A 24005-nucleotide genomic window follows, 5' to 3' on the forward strand; every position below is an offset into this window, starting at 1 on the left:
AATTGACTAATGAGACTTTCCTCTAAATACACAGATGGGTCTTTGAAAGTTATTTGGAGTGACTACATGTTTTCTAGGTTAGTGGCTACAAAGGCTACAAAGCTGAAGGCAGCTGATCCTCCGGTGATTTGTTTGCTTGTAGTTTAAACGTGTGTTGAGGATAATTCACATACACAAGGAGACTTTAATAAAACACAGAAATTGAATATGGTTCACTTCTAAAGGTAGATATAAACAGGAGACTGTAATAATAAATTGATATAGGGAAATATTCTGGTTTATGGTGTAAATGTAGCCAATGTAGAAATGCCTGTCAGGTGTCTGAAAATAACAATATGAACCTGGAATCAAAAGGAAAGCCTGAAGAAGATTTTTTTTAAAAAACATGGCTGACTATCAGTTGTTCAGCTTCTGAAATGAAGAACTTCAAGCCTGAAAAGAAGGTCTGACAATCTGTCAGATTCTGTATCTGACTTTGCTGTAGAGGAGAGAGGGTCAGGCTTTGTTTCAGCTATGAGGACGGCAGGATGGACCTTTGCCTCTCTTCAGCCAAAGACTCAATTTGAACGTCAATTTAAAAATTGACGTTGTACAGCAAAAATATATACAGCACCCGTCAAAAGTTTTGACACACTTTCTCATTCGAGGGAATATGAAGCTGTTCTAAACTTTTGACTGGTGCTGTATAAAGGTCAAACATGACAAGAGAGCACAGTTGTGATATACATTTTTATTTATATAAGATAAAAATTATGTGTCAGTGAGCGTTATGAAAAAAGTCCTGACTAGGCTATATTATTCAGTGCCAATAATCACTGAGACTTTTGATCAAATGCTTCCCTCTAGTGGTATTTTGTAAAACAACCTCACCAACTACTACTATTCTAATGCTTGTCTCACCCTCACACAGTAAGAGTGAGACAAGCATTAAAAAATTAGAATTACAGTTAGTGCATTTCACTAAATCACTAATAAACAAGCACATTAAAAGGAGAGGAAGAAGAGGAATGCTTGAAGCAGATAATGTAGAAATATAATGAAGATTTTTGCATGTTTTATATAAAACAGTATTTGGTGTAACTTTAAAGCAGTACTTTGATATTTTAGGAAAGCTTTAGCTGGAGCCAGCAGGCTGTTAGCTTAGCACAAAGACTAGAAACAAGGGAAATAGCTACGCTAGTGACAACTGTCGTTTTCACAAGAGTTTTGTACATATTACACAACCAAGACATAATAATTAGTGAGCTTTAGAGGTGCTGGTATAGACTTTAGACAGAGCCAGGCTAGCCGTTTCCCCATGTTTCCAGTCTTTATGCTAAGCTAAGCTAACTGGCTGCTAGATAGCGGTATCAATCTTCTCATCTAACTCTTGATGAAAAAGCAAATAAGCGTATTTCCTGAAATGTCAAACTATTCCTTTAAATAAGTGGCATTTGTCGCAAAAGATTGAGTTCAAGCTCAAACTTTTTTCCCATATTTTAGATGTCAAAACAAAACACAGAAAAGTCGATACAATAGCACACGTTTCTGTGTCCTTAACTGTATCCATGACTTTGTAAATGTGAGTGCAGGCATGAGTCAGGCTTGCTGTGGTTTGCAGGCCAGCAGGTAGAAATGCTTCACACCCACGACCACCTCTGTCTCTGCAGAGGTCACCCCCATTATGGACATCAACCTGGAGAGAGGAGACAGAATGTTTCATCACGTCTCTCCCACATGTCAAACATTTTATCATGTGTTGACAGCTTTAGTAAGTTTTGCTCCAGCATGTCAAAAGCAACTGATGATGTACTTTGCACATTCATCAGGTTCATTTACATATTTGTCGTTGGCCTAACACATGTGTACAACACTACATTTACTCAATGTATGCTACATAAGGCATGATTTACCTTTGACAGATGTCTTGGGAGAGTTTGACAGCTTTCTGCATGTCACCTCTCAGCAGAGCTTGATAACTGGAGAAAGACTCCACCAACCCCATGTAGCTGGACAGAGGCATGGGCCTTCTCACCCACACACACTCCTGCCTGCAATGCATACAGTAAAACACACACATACACACACAGTCGATAGATAAATGTACATTTTATAAATTCAACATGGAATTTGGTGAACAGACAAATCCATCTGTCTTTAAATTATAGATCATAACAACACACCCAGTTGAAAAGAGAAAGGCTATTAGTGAAATTAGTGTCACTCACCACTCTTTGTCAGGGTAGGGGATGGATTCATAGGCTTCCCTGTACAACTCGATAGAGCTGGGGCCAAGGTGAGGACTGCGGTAAGGTTGCAAAGCTGCATAAAACTGGTAAAACCAAGAGATGAGGAGTCATCAGACTGTTTATTTCCATTACTTCATTAATGGCACAACAAATGGCATGAATCAAATATTAATCACTGACATCTTTGCCTCATCCACTAAACAATAAAGTAGTTCAAACACCTACTTATCTGTGTGTGTAGGTTTGTGTTCATTTCTTAAAATCTTTATTAATACATGAATGGTGTCTGATTTCAACAGGTGGACGACCTCTTGGCTTGATGAAAAATATGCAATCTAACTGCATTAAGATGAATTGTACCATTCAGTTGATGAATATTTTACCAATAAAATCCACCAGATGATGCTGTGGTTCATATTTGATGCAAAGCTGTGCAACGTCCCTGCTAGAAAACCTCCCTGAATGTGACATGATGATGTGACTGATAGTAGTAACACATACAGTGTGTCCTCTACACTAATAAAATGAGGCTTCTCCTTTTGAGTCCATGGATGAAGCAGGTGTCCATGTGGATCTACCTTTGACCCAAAAATTGCTTGTCTGATGTCGAGGGGGGACTGTTGATATTTGTGATTCTTTTGGGGTTTTTTATGTCTGAATATGTATTTTTTTGTACTTCCTTCCTTTGTGTTTTCCAACTTTTATAACAGGACACTAGTTTACTGCCTAATTTTTCAGTGTGGACCAGATAAAACATGTTTTCAGTACCCGTTGTTCAGTACCTTTACTATAAAATAACAGGTCAGTCAAAGGTTTTTTTCACTGAAGACATTTTGACACAGTAGGAAAAGCACAAGTGTGAATAATTAAATTAACGATGGCTGAATTCCATGTAGCTGCTTCAGTATCAGAGTCCTGGTATATTGCACAAGCTGGCTCACTGTGGGACACTAACTATTGTTAATCGTTATCGTCCTACTATGACAATCAAAATGTCTTCTGTAAAAAAAAATATTTGGTTATTCAAGTTATTACTAATAAAATATATAATTCCATTGATTTTATGCACTGATAGGCTGCCTCTCAAAGCTGAAATCAAGGCTTGAATACTTGATGTCATCAAATGACATTTATTGGACTTGGTCCTGACATTTCATCAGTGATGGATTCTCAAGGCTCCCAGAATTTTGAATTTTAACATGTTGCCTCCAGATGAGTTTTATTTAAAGTAGGGTCTCCAGCTCTAAACCGGAAAGTGTCTCTGTAGGATTTATCTCCACATCACCACTAACTAATCTTTGTCCTGGCTGTTTAAACCTTACATACTGTTCGTATCCCAACTCTTCATAGTATGGAGCAGGTCATTTTTGAGCCAACTCAAGTATTCCTTTATAATTAGTCCCTATACCAAATTTTGAACTACAAATATATTTTGCATCCATATACATCTTATCAGTCATTAACAAATGAGTGATTAATCCTGTGTTTTCTTTAGGTTTGACAGTATTTGTTTATTCGTTTAGGTATGTGAGCTCTACTTTGTGATAAATAAGTAACAATAGGTCTTTTTCACAGCATTTTGACTTGTCATAGCAGGAAAAACACAGATGTTACTAATAACATTAACAATGGCTCTATTATATTCAAGTGTTGCAGTAAGTCATGATAGTGTGATAGCGCAAAAGACCTTTTTTCACAGTTTTTGTTTCTACCAAAGATTAAAGCACATGGGTTCACTGATTATCACATCTTTAATAAAAGGAGAAACTAATCTTAAATTGAAAAATCTGAAATTGAAGCTTGTATACATCACTTGCAGCCCACATGTTCATCTAGCCCTGCTTAGTCTCCAGTGCAGCATGTCAAGATGGTAAATATACATCTGTTTGGGACAGGACTCTGAATATAGAGTATATGTAATCATTTGAATAGGTGCTGATTGCCCAATCAGAGCCCCAAATCATTTTTTGAAGACTATCAATAGTTCTCAGAGGCACCTGTGACAAAAGGATTGATCGTTCAGTGATCAGTGGCTCCTAAGCTGAGGGTTGGGTCACAAGTTGAATCTAAAGGGTTGAGAAATGGTTACCAGGGTATGAAATAAAAAATAAAATAAAATGAAATGACTAAATTCTGCAACTAAAACTTATGTTAAATTTTGGACTTTTCTCTCATTTTTGCTTTTGTGTTGTTTGGAAATAATCTATAGTTTTACCTCTTTAAGCCTCTAAAAGTTATTTTGAGAAGGGAAAAATCACTCTTCAATTATAACTGCTCACAGCTCACTGACATGCAACCTGGGAAGTAAAAAAACAGCTTTCTATAAGGTAAAAACAAGTCAGAAACCACTGCTCTAGTTAGGACAGCAACATTATCGACAGTTAACTATTGATTTCTTGAGAAATTATGAATGCATTTTGATGTAGATGAACTGTATATATGCTGCTTACTTGACCATGTGACCTGACAATGTCTGTGCCCATAACTTAACTATCCTCACAGTAAAAAATGGCCTCATATCCATCTCTGCAGATGTGGTTGAGGGTGCTCATTCACAATAAATCTTCTCATATCTGTATGTATATATTCATATATTCAATATTCTGTAAGCACCTCTTTGCAGACTTGGTTGAGTGTCTGTGAGCAGCAGTCAGGGTAGCTGAGTTCCATGTCAATGGTGTAGTTGAGCAGAGCCAAGCAGCCGCGAGGCTTCAGGACTCTGTGGACTTCCTTGAGAAAGCGTGGCCTGTCAAACCAGTGGAAGGCAGACATGGCTGTCAGCAGGTCCACTGAGCTGTCAGCAAATGGCAGCTCCTCAGCCACACACTGTCTAAAGATGGAACAATAACAGAAATGTGTAGCGAACACATGAACATACAACATACGTGACGCTGATCCAGAACACAATATAAAGGTTAAGAGGTAATCAGGTGCCAGCTCTTGAATTATCTACCCACTCAATTTGCTGTGTGAATATTAACCTAGTGATCAGTGCACTTGGTTTGTATTTATACAATGTTTGTAAGCTTTTCATTTAAAAAGATGGGCTCCAATTTACAGAACAGCACAATGAATGTCTGGTGTGATTGTTTACAGCACTGTAATTTTTTCTTTTTTGCATACCTTCTATGTCACAGTTCACTGATCTGAACCTTGCCTGTTTCTTGTCGTCTCTGTTCCCATCATGCTCTGCACAAAGGTTGAGACAGTTGAGTGCTACAAGTATCTGGGAACAGTGATCGACAAGAACTTGAACTGTGACCTCAACACGTCTACAATCTGTAAAAAAGGTCTGCAGAGACTTCACTTTCTGCGCACGACTGAATAGTTTTAATGTGGACAAGACACAGATGGCTTTATTTTACAAATCCTTTATTGAGTCCATTTTAACCTTCTGTTTCTTGGTATAGGAGCCTTCAAGGAACAAAAATCGTCTGTACAATATTGTTAAAGAAAGCTGTTGGCACACAACAGCTTTCTTTAGCAGATATTTATGACATGTTTTGCGGGAAGCGAGCTGACCACTCACACTTGGAGGAATTCATTCTTCTCCCTTCTGGGCGGAGATACAAGTCCCTCAGGGTAAAAAGCAATAAGTTTAGATTTTTGTTCCAAGTGCAATAAATGCACTTAATTTGCACTAAACCTGAACTGCACTGCTCAGCATCACTTTATTATGGCTGTCATTTCAATGATTTGATACTTTTAACAAGCAGATACCTTTTTTTTTTTCATGGTTTGCTGCAACTGTCGTGATTAATGTCCCGTGTCCTCTTGTATGTTGTGTTTGTGTTTTTGCCCCGCTCAAATTTCCCCTCGAGGGACAATATAGATCTGAACTGAGAGGATTAATCGCTGCTAATATGAAACGAATGTGAGGTGGAAGAAAAATTGCCAACAGAAAATGTTAATATTAAAGTGATTAATAATACTATATGAATTGCCAGAATAACTGAATTGCAGATTAATCAAAATTGTATCTGGTATTTTTGTTAGAAATAAATGATAAATGATTTGTAATTGAACGTAATGTGATTTAAAATCCATCACTCCTAAAATAAACTATAAATTGTGGGAATCTAAACAACACTATCCTGTGTCGAGAGTACATTTGTTCTGGTGTATGGGCCTCGCTGCATGACCGACTTTCACTAGACAACGGTCACATTGTTCCTGCTTTGGCCAAGATTCAATAAAGTAGCTTACCACATTCTCAGAGTTGAACAAAAGATGTGATGTTAATTGTTATGTTTTTTGTTTTTTTTTACATATAACTATGTGTTTTATTAGGCTTGCTTGATCTCAGATTTAGGTAACTCTCTGTAGCCGGGGAAAAACATTAACTCTCAATTATGACAAAAGAAAAATGATCAAATATGAGAGCGTCTGCTTTCAATGTCTTTTTTTTTTGTATTTTATGTGAAATATAAATACATTTTCTACAGACTCTAGTGTTTGAAAAAGAATAAGTATGTGTGTCAGTTGGTTCATGCTTACCTATATGTGATGTTTGGCCCTTTAGCATGCTGCAAAGCCATTTCCAGCTGGGCAGGACTCACATCTGTCCCCACCACAGAAGCAAAGTGTTTGGCCAGCAGCAAAGTCCCCTGACCCGAGCCACAACCCACGTCCACTGCGAGCTCAAAGGGCTGACCTTTCTGACAAAATATGTCACATGTTATAAGGCATTTGTACATTATCCATTGATAATGAGATGCAAAACAGCAGTTTGAACTCTGAAGTCCTTTTGAAGGAACATAATATCCTTAGTTTGATTTAAAATTCAGAAAAGTAAACGGTGAAGCCGCCCTCCTCTCTCCTCCTATATTACCTGTTTTTCCAGGAAGTCGAGCACCTGTTGTATCAACTGATCTGATGGACAAATCCTGTACTTCCAGTAGGAAGCAGCATGCTCCTTGCCTTCAAACAGACGGTAAGCCATAGCTGGTTGATACCTCTTTACTGACTAACTTTCTTAACGGCTGATCTATTATAAGAAGTCTTTTTTTCACTGGAAAAGAGGAGCTGTCCTCCACAGTTAAAAGACTGTGTATTCCTTTCTGCCTGCAACCAGATACACATACACACACACACACGCACACACAGAAAAGAAGGAAACAGTGGGGTGCTTGGGGGCTGGGAGGTCCCATTACTTCCTCTGGTACATGGTATGTTTGACAATGAGACCCTTTAAAGGGACAGCTCCTAAATGATTTTTTTATATGATGTGGCATGTTTTTAACTTCTTTTCTGTGTGTAACAGATGCAACAATGGTAAAGACATTGAATGTAACCCATTATAATCACCATAAATGAAAATCCAGGTCAAGCTCAAAGGTCTGTGTGAGTAAGGGTCAGCGTATGGGTCACGTGATGGTATGTGTTTCTGTCAGAACCAATAAAAACCCCTGGAGATGATGTGGGTGAGGTAAGAGTTGTATTTTTAAAAGTATAACATCCCATGTGCAGCACTACTCTGTCTGAGTCTATTGGCTGATTTCTCATATTTCCTAATCTCATGGTACTCTTTAACCAATGGCTGTCGGGTATTCATTGTCAGTGTTGTGGAAATGTGACACCCCATGAGAAACATCTACATGTGGTGGTCAGCAGAAGTGGATTATAAGATAAGATATTGTCCATGAGGGGAAATTTGTGTTGAATACAGCTGCATAGAGAAAAGTACTAGTTACACACAATATAGCTACATAAATATAGTATACACTATTCCTAAGATGATAAAACACAATTTATTTAAAATTAATAGAAATTGAATATAATTAAAACAATAAAAAGGTGAAATCATGTGCAAAGATGTACAGGAAGAGGAGGTAATGTCCATAAATTAGATATCCAATTAAATAAAACAAGTTAAATTCAGTCTGTTTCCTGATGAACACACAGACACATGAACAAATCATACTGGTCAACACTTGTGATCCCAAATCATCATAGTTTAGAGTTAGTTTGTTTCTAAAGTTGAAATTATTTTCAGTTAATCAGAGTTAAAACTCACTTTATCTACTTTGGTCAAAATCAAATCAAGCACAAAGCAGCACTTTATATCTCATTATTAACAAATAGTTCACACACATTATGGGTGGTAAAGTGACACTGAACTTTCAAAGGACACTCATTTACTGATAATCAATCTTTACTATAATCTTGTTACACATATTTTACACCTGATAGTTCACCATTTCTAACCAATATCGCTAATGACCAGATAGATATTTGTTGTTTTATTTTTTTAATTTCATGAACTGAATGACAAGTTTTTCAAACTAGATAAGGTGAGTTATAGAAACTTCTTCTTAAATTATTAACAGATGTTTAATTTTTAACATTTGTTTCCTGAGGAAAACATTTATAACCGTTCACTTGTTTTCTGTTTCTCATTATCTGTTATTGCAAAAATTAAGTTTTACTGTACAGACTTGTTTGTCTTCAGTTACTTTATGAACCATGAACATTAGATGCTTCAGCTTCATTGATGTTGCACAAAGCTTCTTCTACCTACTGAGAGAGAACGGAGAGTACAGAAAGGCCAGTGAAGCAGTTATAATAAATAAATGGGCCCCCAACTATGTCATTTTTTTTTCAAGAGCTTGGCTTAAAATACCTGTCTCCTCCTTCAAACCAAAACATACCAGAATTCAAGTTATGTAACCTCTCAGTGTGCATTCAAGGCAGCAAGGCATCAGCTGTGCTATTGGGAAACAGTTTTTTGAGAGATAATTTCACTGCAAAATGAAATATGCTTTATGTTTGAGAAAATTGGTGAATGACAGTTGGAACGACATGCTTAATTTGTTTGATTCAGTTGTTGTTGTTGGAGCCTTGTTATGAATTCTTAATGCTCTGTATTAATAGGTATCTAAACAGGAGATTTACTGTTAATAGGTGTCAACACTTTTGCTTATGACAAGTGTCACACCGGCAGTGTTGTAAAGGTTAAAAGGTCTGTCAGCTAACTTATCCAGTTAGACTGAAGTGAGTTTGCAAGAAAATTACAGAGAAAACAAGAGTTCTACTGAGAAAAAAAGGGTTTATTCAGAAATGGAAACACATCAGTCGTTAATTTCAACATCTCTAAGACACTCACATACATCTCTGTCTCCCAAAACACACAACCAATGCCATATTGTTGATTATAGTGGTTTTGATGCCAGGACACAGAAATATTCCATTTGCCGCTCCATTTCAGTGTCAGGAGACGTGACTCCCATCACGTCCAGGAACCTGTGAAACAATGCAGTGAATGATTATTCAGCTCAGCGCTCGGAGCAGCACAGAAAAACACATTTGGACAGTTAAAGTTCACAAAATGGATGAAGAATAAAAAATTGATTATAATGTACAATTCCTACCTCTTCTGAGTGTTGTGCAGCAGGTCTTCAGCAGTCTGGGGGTCTTTCTTATAGTAAGCTTGGAACATGGACCAGGACTCCATGAAACCCACCAGGTTCCTCACCGAGATCGGAGAGTTCACCAGAATACACTCAATCCTGTTGCATCATTACATAAGGTGTGTTATTACATAATAAAGACAATAAAAACACTGTACTGTGACACAATTAAACAATCTTTGGCATAATTACGTGTTTGTGTGGTAATACCTCTCTTTGTCTGGGAAAGGGATGGCACGGTACAGCTCTTCCAGTTTACCCTCAGCTACACCTACTGGACTGCTAGTGTAAGGCAACAGCATCTGCTTCACCTGGAAGCGAATGTAAATAAGTGTTATGTCCATTATGTATTTGAAAATGTAAGAATGACAAGTTTAGATTAAACTAATGAGATAAGACTTGTTACTCAGTGAGCTTTAGAAGCTTTGAACTTCTACCATGCAGCTATTAACTCCCATTCAAAAAGCGCCAACTTCTCTCTAGAAATATTAAGTCAATTATTTTTTATGGTCTTTGATTTATGGTCTCAGTTGCTTAATTCAGGTACTCTATTAAGTGTGCTGTTGGTCATTTTGGAATTATTGCTTCATTAGCTGTCCTGTTAGCACAATTTAGCTAAAGAAGCTATTGTAATCCGAAGTGTGCACCACTCAGTGTTCCCAGTCAACCAGCATTAGCTTTGGTCCGAGGTAGCGGAGCGTGTTTCCAGGTCATGAAAGACAACACCCCGCACTCCTTAACTGAAGGGTCCTGGCTCCAAACAGAAAAGATGGCATGGACCATAAGCTGCAACTCTGGTCTTCAAACTCCGATGCAAACCAATCGATTGTCACACTTCGCTATGTCCATCTTTATATACAGTCTATGATACTAGGCTTGCTGTTTTCTCATTTCCAGTTTTGCTAAGCTAAGATAATAAAGCCTTGACCCCAGCTCCATGCATAACACACTCACTCTAATGAAGGTTAAAATGGCTATAAGCAATATCAGATAACGATGTGTAATGTAAGAGGCGTCGCTCGTAATGATGAACCTACAGAGAATTATCAGCGACTTTGCAGCTCCTCTCAGCTTTATGGAGCTTTATAGTGAGTTTCAGCTCATTGTTAAGCAACTTTACTGTTTTGGTTCATTCTCAGTGCTCTCTTAGTGTTGTTTTCAGTAACCGCAGGTAGGCAGTTTTTAGAGAAAAAGCTCTAAAAACCCACTGTATACTACCTGTTCACCACCAAACGGCAAACAGACACAGCTGTACCTAGCTGGTGAACACAGTGGAGCATTTAGCAGCTAAAGACCCAGATATTTCCCTCAGGAGTTGATAGAGACCAAAAACAGAGCAAAAGGAGAGCAAGTATTGGACTTCACCAGGTGGACGGAAACACGACTCGAAGTGAATGATGATGTTGTTCAGTAACTGCTGGATGTGTAAAAAACCAACTGTTAACAATTGTTATATCAACTTAAAAGGTGACGATATGTCAATGTTGTGTTCACATCTTGTTTCCGCTGCCCCCAAGTGGCCAATAAATCAGTTAGTAAATATGGCTGGTATGCAGATAATATTTTCAGTGTGTTATTCACTCCATGTTTAGGCATACCGCCACTCTGTGACAACAAATGTTTGCACTGCTGATAAGATTTTACTCACCTCCTCATAGATGTGGTTGAGTTTTTCTCCACAGGTCTGGTAGTGAAGCCTGGTGTTATTATCACTGAAGCCCAGCAGAGCCATGCAGCCACGGGGTTTTAAAACTCGACTCGCTTCGGCCAGGAATCGCGACTGATCAAACCAGTGGGCTGCTGACGCTGCTGTCAGCAAGTCTACAGAACCATCCGGAAACAGAAGCTCCTCTGCCGTCCCCTTCCTGCAGACACAACGAACACATCAAACCTGTAACTCCAAATACTTCTACCTGGGCATAAACATAGTTTATTCATCCTTCCAGAAGGGTTTGATCCATTATTTCACCAGATATTCCTCTTTGAACGTTGAACTTAATGAACTGGTTGGTAGACACAGTAATTTAAATGCAAACAGCAGCAGTTTATATCTTGTTGGTTCACCATCATGTCAAACTGTCATTGTTATGCTGAAATGTTACAGTCATTGTAAACGGTTATTACACTGCAGATGTATCAACCAACCACACAGCTTTGAGATAATAAGTGTAATGATATTACATCTCAAATTTGAAAATATTCTTAAAGGAATAGTTTGACAATTTGGGAAATATTACTTGCTTTCATGCCAAGAGTTAAATGAGTAGATTGATACCATTGATACCTTACATCTATCTGTTAAATTAAGGCAATAGCCAGCAACCAGTTTGCTTAGCTTAGCATAAAGACTGGAAACAGAAAAAAAGCTAGCCTGGCTCTGTTCAAAGGTAACAAAATCACTAACATTAACATTTTATATCTTGTTTGATCTGTACAAAAAACAATGTAAATACAAAAATTTGTGCTTTTATGGGTGATTATTTGTGGGAATATTTCTCACCAGATCCGGGCTATATGCTAATCTTAGCTAACCAGCTGCTGGCTACAGCTTCATAATGAACAAATAGATACAAGAGAGACCAATTAATCTGATCATCTAACTCTCGACAAGAAAGCAAACAAGCATATTTCCCAAAATGTTGATCCATTCCTTTAAATGTACATATTGGAAGAGCTTTATTTTTTTATTACTGTATACAAAACTAAGATTTGCCCAAAATGGAACATTATGATTTCATAGTTTTGTTTTATAATCAAAGTATAATTATGTCCATACTTGGGCCTACGGAGCAGCTCACACACCCCTACCTGTATGTGATGTTGGGGTACCCTGGCACTGCTCTGGCCTCCTCCAGTTGACCCTCACTGATGTCGATACCCACTACTTCCTGGAAGTTTGGCGCCAGTAGCCGAGAATTCTGACCCGTCCCACATCCCAGATCCACTGCCAGCACATGTGGCTGTCCCTTCTGAGGATTTTAACGGATGTGCTTTATTTGTTGGCAATTTTGTTCTCAAAATAAGCAGAATGCTGTATTAAATGGCCCTATATGCACTATAATAACATAGTGTACTGCAGATTCACTGTATACAGTATTCAGTCATACCTTCGTATCGAGGTAATGAAGAATAATCTTCTTGAGCTCATCTGGAGGTGTAAAACGGTACTTTTGATAGATGGATGCATGATCCTTCCCCTCAAACAGACGGTATGACATGATGACGTATTTTTTTAGTCTTCTCTTTCTGTTCAGTTTGAAAAACAGTCTCCTCCTTCCGTCTCTTTATCTTGTTTGCTTTAGTTTTGTTTTCCGGCTTTTAGCCTTTTTTACCTGCTATGTTATTTTCTCTCTTATCGTGTGTTTTCTTATATTCCTGTCCACATATTGTTAAAGCTGTTTTCTGTCACGACATTCACGCACTTTGCCCTCTTGCTGGCGTTCAGATATTCAGCCACTTCTTGATGTGTAGTTCTTCCACGTCTTTTTAGACCCAACAGACAGACAGGGAAACAATTGCAGTTAAGCAGTTAGTTATAGAGTAATTACGCTTGAGAGCAGATACAGTCACAACTTTGAATGAAGAGACACACTGTTAAAAGTTAAAAAAAGATTATTTTGTTTATAGAAAAACAGTTTCTTACCAGCTGAGGGCTGCTCTTGATGCCAGGAGTCCCATTAACTCAGCTGCAGATTTGCTAACAATGCATAACAGAGGCAGGGCCTCTTGCTTAACCCTTTTATGGCCAGAGGACATCTGCATATTATGCTGCGTATTTTAACAGCAGAATATTAACATAATAGATCATATAATCAGTGTAAAACACACTGGATTGTAGTTACTGCACTTCTGCAGTGGCATAAACGCACCTGCAAGCATAAAAACTTATGCTTACAAATCTTTGTAACATGCAAGTCACTATTTGCTGAGTGTGACAGCCACATCACTGGCACACACACAAAACTTTTCTTTCTTATTAGCAAAGTCACAATAACACGTTTCAAGTAATGACATACACAGTCCTTAACTTTCATACAACATTCTTTTATTGCATTGTATGACATAGCTTGGTTTCTTATTTAAAATGCATTAATTTTGCAGCTGTTGTAGTTTTTATTCACATGTCATAGCATTTCTTCTCTGTTCTCTTAAAGATACAATTAAAGATACAATTTTAGCACCAAAGGTCTACTTCCTAGCTGTTCACTTGGATCTGGAGACAAGTTTAAAAAAGAAAAAAAATCCGCAGGTGTGAAGGTAGAAAGAAGTCTGCTTACCACACCTCTGTAGCCTGCTCCTCATCTCTGCTTGAGGTTAGCGGCCTAAAGCTACATTAGTCACTACTAGCATAATTATTATATATTTATCATTATAGGAGTGCAATGCTAAGTACTCTTTTAAGACAAGGTTTTGGTGGTGCAGACTTGGGTTAGCAGTCTTTGGTCGTGGTCAGCATTCAGATTTGGATTACTTGAGCTACATATGGGATGTCATTCATCAAAAGTGTGGAAAGCCCAACTAGCGTCGCCTCTATGTAGGTGCCACTTTTAGTGCAAAGTGCATTGAATAAGAAATAAAGTTTGTGACTACAGCTGTCATAATTATCTATGTAGGGTCATTATTGTCTTTCCAAACCACTGACTCTGTACGCTTCTCAAAATTTTTTTTGTTCTTTCTCCTTGACCATTAGCTAAACTGAAAAACATCTTTGTTTTGGTTCGGTTCCCCAGGATGGCCCTCCAGGTTAGCAAAGCGTGTCTAATTATTCTCAAGGGATAATGGAGATAATGACCTGTTGACCATTTTCAACTTAATTACTCTACATTCAAGTGACGCTTTTCCCCAAGCTCAGTGTTTGAGCACCTGGTGATGATACACTAGGGATGTCATGGCTAATGAAAGTCATTACAGTAACCTTGCATCACTCATGACCAATGTGTGCGTGCAGTATGACCAATTGTTTTGCAAAGTGTTCATGGTCTTAAAGATAAGCAAAAGATTACATCACACGTGTGTTTCATAATTGTCTCTTGTTTTTTTCTGATCCCTCTGAGCAACAACTTTTTTTTTCAACTCAGAGTCATTAGTTCTGCCTATGAAATCACAGGATGATACTTTGTTGTAAAACCTAAAAGCAAAAAAACACCAAATGAGGTGTCAGTGGTTCTTGGCGTAATTTTCTGCCATAAAATTTCAGCCTCTTACACGACATGTACTTCCTCTGAACTGCTCTTACATAAATTGATATTAATTGCAGATGGTTGCCACCAAAAACAGAATGGGACATTTATAAAGCACACAAAAACATAAATGTCTGGAGGGTAGAGTAGTTATGTATGAGCATTCAAAGCCACTTCAAAGCCTGTCATATTTTTAAAAAGTGGACTTTAGGACTTTTGCTTTTCTCTAAACAGAGTATTGAAGTAATTGGTTTTTTGAAGACATTATTTTCAGACTGATGGTTAGCATCTATCTAGGAAGAGGTTGTTGTACAGTAGCTTCCCAGCTTGAACCGTATCAACCACTTTATTTGCATTAAAAAATTGATCAAAATATATAAATATACATATTATGGACATAGATACAGATGTGTCTGTTACAAGCTTCCTAGAATAAGTGCTGTGCTCACACACACAGGTGAACATAGACTACTCAAAAGACCATTTGTTTTTTAGAATAAGCATCATAGCATTACATTATGAAAACCAAACCAGACAATACAAAAAGTAATAGAAAAATAAGTATATGAATAAGTCAGGAGACCAAATACAAAAGAGTACAGAGTTGTGTGGTATGAAATTGAGGCTATATAAATAAGATAAGCTTTGCTGCCACAAGAGGCCAAGCTATAAATATATCTTTCTGGGCCATTAACAATGTTAAGAAAAGTTCCTCATTTCATGTAGAATTTGTCTAATCTACCCATCAAGGAAAATTAAACCTTTTCATATGCAGCCAATCTGTAAGTGATGGAACATGCACTGACTTCCGCTGTTGCACCAGCAATCTACTGCCGAGCATAATGGCCGTCTAAATTCCATATCAACCTTTTGAAGTATATTATATCAGTATTTTGATAACTGTCAGCGCTTTAAAATCCTTTTCAGTATCTTGTGCTGTAAATAGCTGCACTTACATGCATACTTATTTTAATTCTGATTGGAATCATTCCAACCTACCGTCTACATGTCCAATAACGTTCAGTTCTTTAAGAGATTGTATCAAAAACAAACTCTCCAAAGAGGCCCAGTTCGGCTTGGAAGCCGATATTTTCTGGAAGTGGAGAAATTTACGTCCCCACGCGTCTACGTCAAGATGGAGGGCATGTGTAGAAAGAACACAGCTGGAAAGTAATCAGGTTAGATCATTTACATGGTACAATTTTTCTTTGGATCGGTTTATGAAAAGGTTTAACTACCAATCTGCATCTGATTTAAATTTCACTCGGTTTGGGCCTGTTTATTCTGACTGAGGTGTTTATATGGAGCATTTTTTATTCTATTTTGGATTTTAAACAGATTATAATCAGAATATTTGGCTCCATGTTAACATAGCTAATGTGTTTTTGACAAAACTCAGATTGGTGGTCAAGAAACAAATTGACTAGACCTCATCTGAATCTTAACCTGCAGAATTCAGCGGGAAAACAGGTGATCAATACAGTATGTGATATCAACTGTGGCCTGATAGTACCATCAGACAGTCTAGAATAAAATGGAGTACAACTTTATTGTCCACCAGAGTGGAAAATTGCCTGTGGCTCAGATAAGAGTTATTTATCTTCTAAGAATCTTGGTCAGTAAAAGTTTTTGCATCTTTGTCATGGCAAAATGAATGTATCTAAGACAAAATTGTGTTAAAGTGTTTTGCTTTCACACACTGAAATTTTCAACTCTAGATTCCCCCGTGGCGAGATGACTGTGGTAATGTAACTATGTGTGACAAGTTAAAAAGGCTCTCAGCTTCTCCTGTGAAATCACAGTGGCTACCTGCCACGACACAGACCTCACACAGATAACATGAGGAACATTAAGGATTGGTGAGACCTAAAAACCACAGGGGTTTACACAGTGAATATAACTAAGACTATTTAACTTTCTACTTCTTTACCTACTGTCTAACTTATTATTGATGTTAGGATTTATTACAAATATGTGTACTCGTAAGTGTCATTCATCACTTTGGTAATCTCTCTGTTTTCTCATTTCTGTCATTGCCTCAAATAATACCAACCAGTGACTAAACAGCTGACAAGGAGGGACAGCTGTAACTTGGCTGTTGACAGGCTGATCCGGCTGTAAAATTTTCTATCATATGACCTCTGGCACCATCTATAGGGTAAATGGAAACCAGTTCTTATCGTCCTTATTTGAACCTCACCATGTTTGTGAACATAGGCAACTACTCCACTACCCAATGTTTGTCTTGTGTTTCCTGTTGTACACGATTATTATCTTAGCTAATCTTGTCATAATAGTGGTCATATCACAAGACGAACTCCTACATAAGACCATGTATATTTTTATTTTGTGTCTTTCCATGAACTCTCTGTATGACTCTTCCAGCTTTTTCATGCATTCATTGGTGTTCCTCAGCCTTGGCATTGATTCTACAAGTCTCTGAACTCTACTGGGGGGATGAACACCATTCTTCAAAAAGATATTCCTTCATTTGGTATTTTAATGATGGTGGTGGAGAGCGCTATCTAACACCTCAGTCCAAAATCTCTCATAGGTGTTCGATTGGGTTGAGATCTGGTGACTGTGAAGGCCATAGCATATGAGATGAGGAAGAGACTCAGAACTATTTTGTATTGCTTTGCAGTGACCCTTCCCTCTAAGGGGACAAGTGGACACAAACCATGCCAGCAAAATGCCCCCCAAAGAGCCACCAGATCCCTTCACTGTAGGGATCAAGCATTCAGGCCTGTACCGGTTTAATTTGTCACCCGTCTGTACTACTTAAGTATGCACTCAATCTTAAGTATTGGCCTCGATCTGACCCAACTACAAGGTGTGCTACAGACACACCTTATAACAACTACTATAACAACCCTGACTCCTAGAAATTACATTCATATATAACTAAATTGTCTTCTTAAGTTGTCAGATAGTTTCAATTTTGATCAGTTGAGAAACAGAAATGTTTTTTCATCTATAAGTCAAACCGACCACTTATGTGTGTGATTCAGTCTTAAGTTAAACAACAAATTCCACAACAGTCAGTTTTGTTATTCTGTTATATTCCAGACATTGTTCTTAAATAAAGACCATGTGGATTATGTTTGATTCAAGACTGATTTTTGAGATAGAGGCTGCCATTATAGCGAGCTGAGGCTTTATTTTACCACTACAGCCTTGGTAACATTTTTGTTGATTTTTTTTTTTTGGTCCCTCCTATGATAGCATGACCATCCAAATGATTGGTCTGTTTGAATCCCGAGGGCCTACGGTTGTTCTCTGAGAAAGGATTTACAGCAGGGACCAGTCATGGTCACACAGAGCAGATGATGTCGTAGTTGTGCATGCTCTGTGTTCTCCTCCTCTCCTCTCCTTATGTTTTGAAATTTCTGAAAACTTTACAGATGATGGAAAATGTTTCAATTGTCAAAATGTTTACTCTTTCAGGCTTAGATTTTACATTGGAACAAAGAATTACTCTCTTCTTTCTAACTTTACTGTGGTACTTAATTATTCTGTTGGGAAATGCTACTCTTATTGTTGTCATTATTGTAGACAAAAACCTCCATGAACCCATGTATATCTTCTTGTGCAATTTATGCATCAACGCGCTGTATGGAACTGTTGGTTTCTACCCCAAATTCCTTCTGGATCTTTTGTCGTCTCATGTTATTTCTTATGCTGGATGCATGCTACAGGGTTTTGTAATACACTCATCGACTTGCTGTGATTTTTCTATCTTAGCTCTGATGGCATATGACAGATACGTGGCTATATGTCGACCTCTTGTTTACCATTCATTCATGACTAAACAAAGAGTCTCAGTCTTTGTGCTTTTCTCCTGGGTCTTACCTCTTTATTGTATGTTTATGAACACAGCGTCATTGCTAGGATCGAGGTTATGTGGCTCACACATAAACAGGGTCTACTGTGTAAACTGGATGATAGTTACTCTTGCTTGCTCACCACTCAAAGCGAACACTGCAGTCGCATATTTTAATATGCTGTTTTATTTTGGGCATTTTGTGTTTATCATTTGGTCTTACATGTATCTGATAAGAACGTGCATGTCATCCAAAGAGAACTGGGGGAAGTTTATGCAGACATGCATGCCACATTTATTGTCTCTAATTACTTTTACAATAAGTGTGCTTTTGGATTTATTGTACATGAGATTTGGATCAGCTGATTTATCTCAAGACTTCAGTAATTTTATGGCAATTGAATTTCTTCTTATTCCTCCAGTTGTGAATCCACTTGTATATGGATTAAAACTTACCAAGATCCGTAACAAACTTGTGAGTTTTGTGCATATTAAAGGGACAGATGCAAAGTGTCGAGTCATGACACTTCATGTCAGTGGCAAGCTCTCACACTGAGACATGAACATTGGAAAAAGAAACTGTTTAAACTTAAAAATGCAGATTTATTCTTGAAGTTATTGGTAGTTGAAGTAAACTGACAAGGGAGATCATTTTATAATGCATGTTAATGTGGGATATCCCGGTAGTGCAGTGAGGCTCTCTTCATTTTGAACATGGAAGTATCTTATCTGCATCTCACATCAAATATTTATCTGCTGTTTGTTCATTATTAATTTCATCTTAATCTGTGTGTCCACTTGTCACATGATGGAGTGGTGCAAGTCTTACATGCTTTGTCAAGGATCTCAAACAAATGTGATGTTAAGTGAAAATCTGTCACTGTTTAATGATGACAAATGGTTTCTTATTGAAAAAAAAACAGCATACTTTACTGTAATATGCAGGAAATGTGCAGACAAGATAAAGTTGTGACAGGATGGTTTAACCAGCTGACTTGATTGAGTATGTGAGATAATGGCTGAAATGCACAATTTTGTTGTTTGCTGACTGAAAGAGTGCTGTGTGCTGTTTTGTATGTATTTTAGTGTTGTGTTTGTGTATTATAAAGGTTCATCTACATTGCAAACTAGCTTATGTTATTAAATCCTGTTGCACATGCGGAATCCTATATACTTGTCCCTTTACAAATAAACCAAGCACATCTTGAAAATGACTCCTGAAAATTTCAAAGACGAATATTTAGACCACACAAGTTCAAAGTAAAACATTTCACTGTTAAAAATTCAGTGGTATTCATATTTAAACATGAAGTATTCAGTGTTCCTCTCCGCTGATGGAGTCTTTTAACCCTCCTGTTTCCACTGAAAAGGTCACAGTAGCCTTCTGTCTGACAAAAATGCTTCACTCTCACTCAGCCCAGAAAATATATGTGATATTAATGACTGTGATGTGAATAATAATGAGCAGATAAGGAGATCTTAAACGGTAAACGGTGTGTAAGAGTGATGCTGTGGATTGTAATAAGGCACTGCTGTGGTAATGTTATGCTATGGCTTAAACAACCCATTGCTGCTTATCCAATAAGAGATTCCCCTTCTTAGCAGCATTAAATTAATTAAATATATTTGGATATTTAACTGATTTGACAAGACACTATTTCCTACCTACTACTACTATAGGTAGGTGCCAAAGGCCTAGTGCCTAGTCAAATTAAGGCCATTTAACACTCTGTACTGTAACATGCCAACCAGGCCTGAAGCTATAGGAGAACGCCCAGGTCTTCTGCATTTTTATGGTGATTTTGAAGATGGAGCAGCCTTAGTTGTGCTTCTATTCCCTCGTATTTTCCCTTCCTTTTACATCCGTCCATGATAAGGAGAAAAATAAATATACTAGATACTCCCTATGTATGTACACTGATACAAAAATCTAAATCAAGTCAAAATGTCAGCTGTGAAAACAGTCTATTAGGCTACAGTTAATGTACATACAACTAGTAAATTAGCTGTATATTGGGCAAAAAAGCTGGAGCAAAAATACTGCAGCAGTCAAATTTCCCTATCCCATACATATAACATTACGCCATAAGCTACCAGTTTAACATGGTCCTCACCAGTGGAAACTGTTACAACATGCTTCTTTTGCATGTTTCTTTTGCTGTGTTTCAAAAGCAAGTTTCAAGTGATGGTAATTTGGATAAAAATGATAGATAACCCCATTCTCCCGGATGCATTCATGTTTTATGTGGTTTAGTTTGTCCAGAGATTGGAACAGGATGATGAAAGATGAAAGCTCTTCCAGAACATCGATTGGTCGGTTTGAATTCCCAGCGTGTGTGCTGCTGCAGTCAGCCAAGATATTAATAACAGTGAGAAGAGACTGTAGACGATGTGTTAATTACACAGATAGTTACACAGCACAGGACACAAATCATTATAGTTTTTTAAATATTATGGATAATAGTTCTTTTGTACATTTTTTTGTCCTCTCTGGTATAACTGAAACAAAGAACCATCGATTTGCTATCTTCTTTCTCACTTTACTGTGTTACTGTGTGATTTTGCTGGTAAATATTTCTCTTATTGTAACCATCATCTTGGATAAAAACCTGCATGAACCAATGTATGTTCTATTATGTACTTTTTGCATGAATGGACTTTATGGAACAGCAGGTTTTTACCCCAAATTTCTCTGGGATCTGCTCTCTCCTGTCCATGTTATTTCTTATGCTGGATGCCTTGTTCAAGCTCTAGTAATGTACTCCTTTGTTTGCAGTGATCTGTCTATTCTTGCAGTAATGGCATATGACAGATATCTGGCTATATGTCAACCACTGGAGTATCATGCTATCATGTCAAAGCAAAAACTCTTTTATTTAGTGTGTCTCTCTTGGATAACACCTTTCTGCATTATGGCTGTAAATATATTTCTAGCATCTAGGTTAAAGTTGTGCAGCCAATATATTCGCAGGCTGTATTGTGTGAATTGGATTATTGTTAAACTTGCTTGTTCCCCAGCTGAAACTACTGTTAACAGCATCGTTGCATACATAACAATAATAATCTATGTATTTCATGGTTTTTTTATCATTTGGTCATACATGTATCTGATCAAAACATGTGTGAATTCTCTAGAAAAAAGGGCAAAGTTCATGCAAACATGTGTTCCACATTTAACTTCCTTGATCACTTTTCTTGTGTCTGTACTTTTTGATGGTATGAATATGCGATTTAGTTCAAAAGATCTGCCTCAAACCCTTCAGAACTTTGTTGCAATAGAATATCTTCTCATACCTCCAATTATGAATCCAATCATTTACGGTTTCAAACTGACCAAAATTCGTAAGAGAATTGTGGGTTTCATTCATTTTAAAATTAACTGACTTTTGTATTATATGTACAAAATACTCCAAATCCTCTAATAATGCATTTATTTTAATTCACAAAGCACAATCATAAGTCAAAATAGAGAACTTGCTTTTTATTAAATTCAAATTTATGTCATCCTCTGTGTAGAATTTTAATTCTTTATTCATAAGATTACCAAATGCCTCATTGTTTGTGTATGTACTTGTACTTGTAGAGACTGTAAATGCACAAAGGATAAAAGAGAGACATGCCAAAAATAGAAAAATTAAATGAATTAACCTGTCAAATTTAAACATGTGAACTTGCTATCTGAAATGAACAAAATATTTATATAAAAAGGAGGTAGAGGAGTTATCTGTCGCATTCTTGAACTGCATAATGATTTCAGTTTCAGCTGAGATGAGGACAGACCCTGAGAGTATAGCTGACACTGTTGACAGTCTCAGGAAATCTTTTTCTCTCTCAGCCATTTACTGGACTAAGGAAGGACATAGAGATTTTTTCACCATATCTACTGTATGCTTCTCATCTTCTCTTGGCTCTTTAAATATTGCATTGTATGAGCATTATTTGACCAATTATAGCCTCTTTTTTATTGTTCATATGTAAGCTTTGCTGACTCATAAGAAATGTGTTTTTCCATGTTGAACTGGAAGTCGACATTTGAAGTTGCATCACTGGATTTCTGCTCCCATGTTTTAAAAATCTTTTTACATGTATTTTACCCTTTCAAAAAAATCAATTCTTAATACACCTTGTTTGCCTTTGTGGGAACTTTTTACACTCAACATCATGTGCCCTCAGAAAGTGTGACATGTTCGTGGTATATGTCCTTCTCCATAATGTCACAATTAGAGTGACACCTTGAAGAACAAATGAAAGACCCTGAGGAGTGACGACTTATCAAACCTGATGATATCCAAGATGGAAGAGCAGTCCAATATACCAAACCTATTATTCCTGTAAACTCAGTCATCAAATACAGACAAAATTAATTTGTATTTGTCTTCTTTATTTCAAATAAAAATGCAATAATGATCACTTTTGGAAATTTCTGAACATCATCCACCCAACCTCAAAGTGGCTATAACCAATATTTTTATAATAACAATGTGTTAATCTCAGAGATGTTGCTTCTAATGATGAAACTAAAGAGAATTATTCCCAGACTCTGCAGCTTCCCTCAGCTTTACAGAGCTTTATAACAAGTTTCAGCTCATTGTTTAGCTGTCCAGCGGCAACTTTACTGCTTTGGCTCACTGTGACTGCTCTCATAGTGTCATTTTTGGTCACAGCAGGCAGCTGCTTTCAGAGAAAAGCTCTAAAAACTCACTGTACACCACCAGCTCAGCACCAAATGGCAAACAGACACAGCAACTAGCTGGTGAAGCACTTAGCAGCTAAAGAGCCAGATATTTCCCTCAAGAGTTGGTAGACATAAAAAAACAAACGAGCTAAAAGAGAGTGATTATTGGACTTATATTTGTCAGATGAACAGAAACACAACTCCAAATGAATGTTGTTCTGTAACAACCGAATGTGGAAATAAGCAACTGTTCGCTAAGTTGAACAAGTTCAACTTATCAACTTAAAAGGTGATGATATGTCAGTGCAGTGTGTTACAACTAGTTTACGCTGCCCCCACTTGGCCAAAAACAGTTAATGCAGGTTTAAGTAGTGTTCCAGTTGTACAATATTTCTAGTTTATCTCTTATTTGAAGCCACGTTACAGATAACCGGTGGATTGGTCCTTTCTGGTTGAGAATGAGTCACTATCCCAAGTGAAGGAGTTCACTACTTGGGGCGATTTGCTGGTCAATCAACCTATGGTCATAAAATTAAATGACTTTTGTTTTACATGTTAATGACACTCAAAATCCTATAAGAATGTATTTAATTCAAACCTGCAGTGCTTTAACATATAAATGAACATCCGTTACATTCAAGCCCTTGCCAAACGAGTCACACAATGCTGATTAAGCCTATCGCCACTGCA

At 37.3% G+C, this 24005-nt stretch overlaps 3 protein-coding genes and 1 pseudogene across 3 annotated transcripts; 2 read left to right on the top strand and 2 right to left on the bottom strand.

Moving 5' to 3' along the window:
* Window positions 1-1343: 1343 nt before the first annotated feature.
* On the bottom strand, window positions 1344-7314 carry LOC122991703 (putative methyltransferase DDB_G0268948). The gene is made up of 6 exons (XM_044364920.1): window positions 7060-7314; window positions 6726-6886; window positions 4842-5058; window positions 2208-2311; window positions 1893-2030; window positions 1344-1675 (listed from the first exon to the last, which is right to left on the bottom strand). The coding sequence occupies exons 1-6, from the start codon at window positions 7168-7170 to the stop codon at window positions 1579-1581; spliced, it is 828 nt and encodes a 275-aa protein (XP_044220855.1). The 5' UTR covers window positions 7171-7314; the 3' UTR covers window positions 1344-1578.
* Window positions 7315-9259: 1945 nt separating this feature from the next.
* Window positions 9260-13385, bottom strand: zgc:162396 (uncharacterized protein LOC555292 homolog). The gene is made up of 7 exons (XM_044366125.1): window positions 13281-13385; window positions 12745-13119; window positions 12446-12606; window positions 11286-11502; window positions 9848-9948; window positions 9599-9736; window positions 9260-9470 (listed from the first exon to the last, which is right to left on the bottom strand). The coding sequence occupies exons 2-7, from the start codon at window positions 12853-12855 to the stop codon at window positions 9380-9382; spliced, it is 819 nt and encodes a 272-aa protein (XP_044222060.1). The 5' UTR covers window positions 12856-13119; window positions 13281-13385; the 3' UTR covers window positions 9260-9379.
* A 3594-nt stretch (window positions 13386-16979) lies between these two features.
* Window positions 16980-19196, top strand: LOC122992650 (annotated as a pseudogene).
* Window positions 19197-21093: 1897 nt separating this feature from the next.
* Window positions 21094-22023, top strand: LOC122992651 (olfactory receptor 1D2-like). Its single transcript, XM_044366513.1, has one exon. It carries the CDS (start codon window positions 21094-21096, stop codon window positions 22021-22023), a length of 930 nt encoding a protein of 309 aa, XP_044222448.1.
* Window positions 22024-24005: the final 1982 nt, after the last annotated feature.

The sequence above is a fragment of the Thunnus albacares genome, chromosome 11, assembly GCF_914725855.1.
Source record: "Thunnus albacares chromosome 11, fThuAlb1.1, whole genome shotgun sequence".
Lineage (NCBI taxonomy): Eukaryota > Metazoa > Chordata > Actinopteri > Scombriformes > Scombridae > Thunnus > Thunnus albacares.